This window comes from Lepisosteus oculatus, chromosome 1 (genome assembly GCF_040954835.1).
Source record: "Lepisosteus oculatus isolate fLepOcu1 chromosome 1, fLepOcu1.hap2, whole genome shotgun sequence".
Taxonomy (NCBI): domain Eukaryota; kingdom Metazoa; phylum Chordata; class Actinopteri; order Semionotiformes; family Lepisosteidae; genus Lepisosteus; species Lepisosteus oculatus.
This window is the reverse complement of record NC_090696.1, coordinates 78,494,247-78,497,843: the sequence shown is the minus strand read 5'-3', so window position 1 is coordinate 78,497,843 and position 3,597 is coordinate 78,494,247. Positions and strand designations below refer to the sequence as shown.

At 41.5% G+C, this 3,597-nt stretch overlaps 1 protein-coding gene across 1 annotated transcript; it reads right to left on the bottom strand.

Annotated features, from left to right (window-relative positions):
* Positions 1-456: 456 nt before the first annotated feature.
* Positions 457-2,373, bottom strand: gsx2 (GS homeobox 2). The gene is made up of 2 exons (XM_006629998.3): positions 1,949-2,373; positions 457-1,422 (listed from the first exon to the last, which is right to left on the bottom strand). Exons 1-2 carry the CDS (start codon positions 2,328-2,330, stop codon positions 1,082-1,084), a joined length of 723 nt encoding a protein of 240 aa, XP_006630061.1. The 5' UTR covers positions 2,331-2,373; the 3' UTR covers positions 457-1,081.
* Between the last annotated feature and the right edge of the window lie 1,224 nt (positions 2,374-3,597).

Here is a 3,597-nt window from a genome sequence, read left to right as displayed (position 1 = left end):
CCGATATTGTAAGATTTCTTCTAGAGGGAAGTAATTCAAGTCGATTAGGTTTCATTTCCGAAAGGGGATGTTTATCTTCACGTGAGGCCTTCGTGTAATTGTAGAATTAACTTTATTATTGGTTTATCGAGCTCCGGTTAGATTCTAAATTAAATCATATATTTTATATTTGAATTATAAACTTAGCTTCACGTTACCGTAGGAGATGAGAGAAAAATGTGCATCAACACTGAAGTAAATATGGCACTAATGTAACACACAACTTCTGAATGGCCGGGTAAATTCGTGCGTTGAGATTGCCGCAGACGTATGTTACTTGAAATTAAATCATATGCTTTACTGCTTATAGCTTTTCTGTAAGGAATCTGTTATCTTGTTTGCAAATATACATATTGTTCAATTTATAGGAATGTGGTTCAAGGCTTCAATGTTTTATTTAAATAAATATAAATATACACATTTCATATAAAACTATCCATACAAAAGTAAGGAAAACAATCACAGTATATACCTTATCTATTTACAGATTCGTTCGAAGACCTACATTATTTAACAGGGTCCAATTATCGTGACAACATTTTAATGTAAATCGGGAGTGTTTATCTTTCCAATGTTATTTCTCTCTCATAGAAAGCGACTTCGAAATTTAGCATATCTCACGACCTTGACCTCACACCGCCCATATAAGAGGTGTACTTCTTTCACATGTTACCTCTACTTCACCTTTCTCTTAAATCAGAAGAGCAGTTTTCCTTAAACCATTTCTAACATTTCGTCAGTAGACCTGTTTTGAATAATCGGAATACACCCATCAATTGTTGTTGTTTTTTTCCTTTACATAAAGAAAATAACATGGGAAAAAAATCCCGAAGTAAAATAAATATAATACAAAAACTGTTACAAAGTCAGGGACAGGTCTTTAATCAAATCTTGGGAAAGCCGGAGCTATTAGGAGTGTCCCGGGAGAGAACCTTCGTCAGAGTTTGGAAACAACAGTTCTCTTCCTCAAATGTCCATGTTTGGGGAGAGCAGGCGCCGGGGAATCGTGTGTTGTCTTACTGGGCTGTCACCGCGAAGGTCTTTAAACCGGCGATATCTCCTTCTCTTCCGATGCCGACGCGGGGGACAGGGACTCCTCGTCCTCCGAGCGGGAGTAGTGCCCGTGGCCGCCGGAGCACTTGCACTCGCTGTGCGCATTCCTCTGCGCGCCTTTGCCCTCCTTCTTGTGCTTGACTCTGCGATTCTGAAACCAGATCTTCACCTGCTTCTCCGAGAGGCTCAAGTAGGTCGCAATTTCAATTCTCCTCAGGCGCGACAGGTACATGTTTGAGGAGAACTCCCTCTCCAGCTCCAGAAGCTGCGTGCTGGTGAAAGCTGTGCGCATCCTCTTACCGCTCTGGATGTGGCTGCTTTCGGACGCTCCTGTTTTGGGGAGAAGACAAGTGTTTTAAACGATCTGCTCGCAGGCCACCGAAACAGACTAATCGCTTCGATATGTGCATGACTTCAAAACATACAATAAAGCCCTATATCAACGCATATTCAGTACTCTGTAATACAAATCTGAGTTGCGCCTCAGATTATACAACATCTACATAAAGCGAATAAGTGCAAACTTTTTTTCTTCTCATAGGAGGTCTATGGAGGTATAAAATGTCATATTATTGCTATTAACCATGTTCTGCATCGAATAATGTGGAATTTCAGTTGGGAGTTTATTACAAAAGTGACCCTCAAATATAGCGTTGCCACTCGTTTCCACATTTTGATATTTTTTACCTGGACTTGTACTTTTTTCGTTTAATTATTTATTTTTGCCAAAATTAAACATCTTTAAGTAGTTACGCTCTATATCTAGAAGAAATCATTTGCAAAAGATTAAACCGTCCGAAAGAGCCTCTAGGCTCCCTTGTTGAGCGCGGGTCCCTGAGCGCACGGCTGCTCTTACCCAATGAAAGGCAGTGGAACCTCCTGGGATCGGTGACGCTGTAGGTCGGGCTGCACACAGGTGCGTGTCCGGGGTGGCCCAGCGCGGGGCTCGGCTGGTGCCCCAGTCTTTGACAGTACTGGGACTCCCCGCTTGGGAACTGACTCTTGAGCACGGGGATGCCGCTGCGCGGAGAGTGGATGTGCGACGTGACGCAGAGGGGGCACACGCAGAAGGTGCCGCTCTTCCTGGAGGGACACACCGGCGCCGAGACGGTCATGACGCTGGGGGAGTGCACGCTGATGGGGATGAGGAACTCCTGCCCCGCGTGCTCGCTCAGGGGCGCGGGGCGCGCGGCACTGTCTTTGATTATCAGAGAATCGACGTAGAAGGATCTCGACATAGTGGCGATGCGCTGAGTGGTCCTTGTGCTTTGACGCTGCTCCTTCTTCTCTGAAGCTCTCGGGATCTCGGAAGGTGCTTATGTTTGATGGTTAAACAAAAGGGTCCCTAGAGAGGGCTGGTCCTAACGTCACCCACGTGTGAGCCCTGCTCCGGGGGCTTTTCAAAGTCCTGCCAGTGAACCGGGACACGTGATTCCTCAAAGAACTTCAAATCAAAATCTCCCCATTTAGTGATCTGAGCTCTCCAGATTCGCTTCTCGAGAGAAACACGAAACAAAACTTTTTTTTAATGCGTGCGCTTTGTTAAAAGCGCTTTCACCTTTCAGAAAATCAGAAGGGGCCAATTCAGCCCCACAGCTGTCTGTTAGGCTATATTACATGTTTTATTATCCTCAGTCCCACGGATTCAACACAAAATGCAGGAGAGGTCTGAACCCAGAAACACAAAATTACTCCATATATTTTTAAAGGCACTATAAGTATATTCATTTTAAAGAATAAAATAAAATATAACATAACTGAACAATTCTAACTGTATTCGATAAACACATATACTATCCACTAATGTACAGTAACGTATGATCCATTATCACAGCGATTTAAAATCATAGTTTATGTATGCACTGTTAATGTTTAATGTATTCGATAGGCACAATGCTTAGAAGTGATTTTAATATCAATGCCACTATATTATGAATTAAATAGAACATGTAAAACAGTCACTTTAAATAATAGCTTATTTTTTTAAGCCTATGATATCTCAGTTGAAACGTAATGCAAGCGGAATGAGAAACTGATCTCAGTATTCTGAAATACTAACATGACTTGGAATAATCCCTTTAAACTATCGAACAGGTCAGTGATCAAAGTTAAAAAATGTTTAAAAAAAGTTAAAAAATGGACAGTTGATATTTATTAAAATATGATTATAGTTAAATACCGTTTAATGTTTTGTCAGCAAAATTCTGTTAGGAATGTTACTGCCTTTCTGCACTTTGCGCAGTGTTCACTGAAAGGCTGGGACATACAGTAACTGCGTTTTAGGGGGATTCTGCTCGCCTGTAAAAGAGCCTAACAAATTCTTCCGAAAGTAAGTAGCAATATATATTACAGGTTATATTCCTCAATTAGTTTATCTTATAAAGTCATTTTTGCTTGCATGAAACCTACACAGTACTGTTCATGATCATTATTGTTATAGATCGCCGGTAGTATACACAATCGATTTTTGAATCCTAATGATTGTAAAAAGCAGCCTATGTGTTG

Coding starts and splice junctions, on each gene's coding strand:
- gsx2 (XM_006629998.3), bottom strand. CDS start 2,330: ATGTCGAGATCCTTCTACGTCGATTCTCTGATAATCAAAGACAGTGCC. Junction 1,423..1,948: donor GTTCCACTGCCTTTCATTGG/GTAAGAGCAGCC, acceptor TCCCCAAAACAG/GAGCGTCCGAAAGCAGCCAC.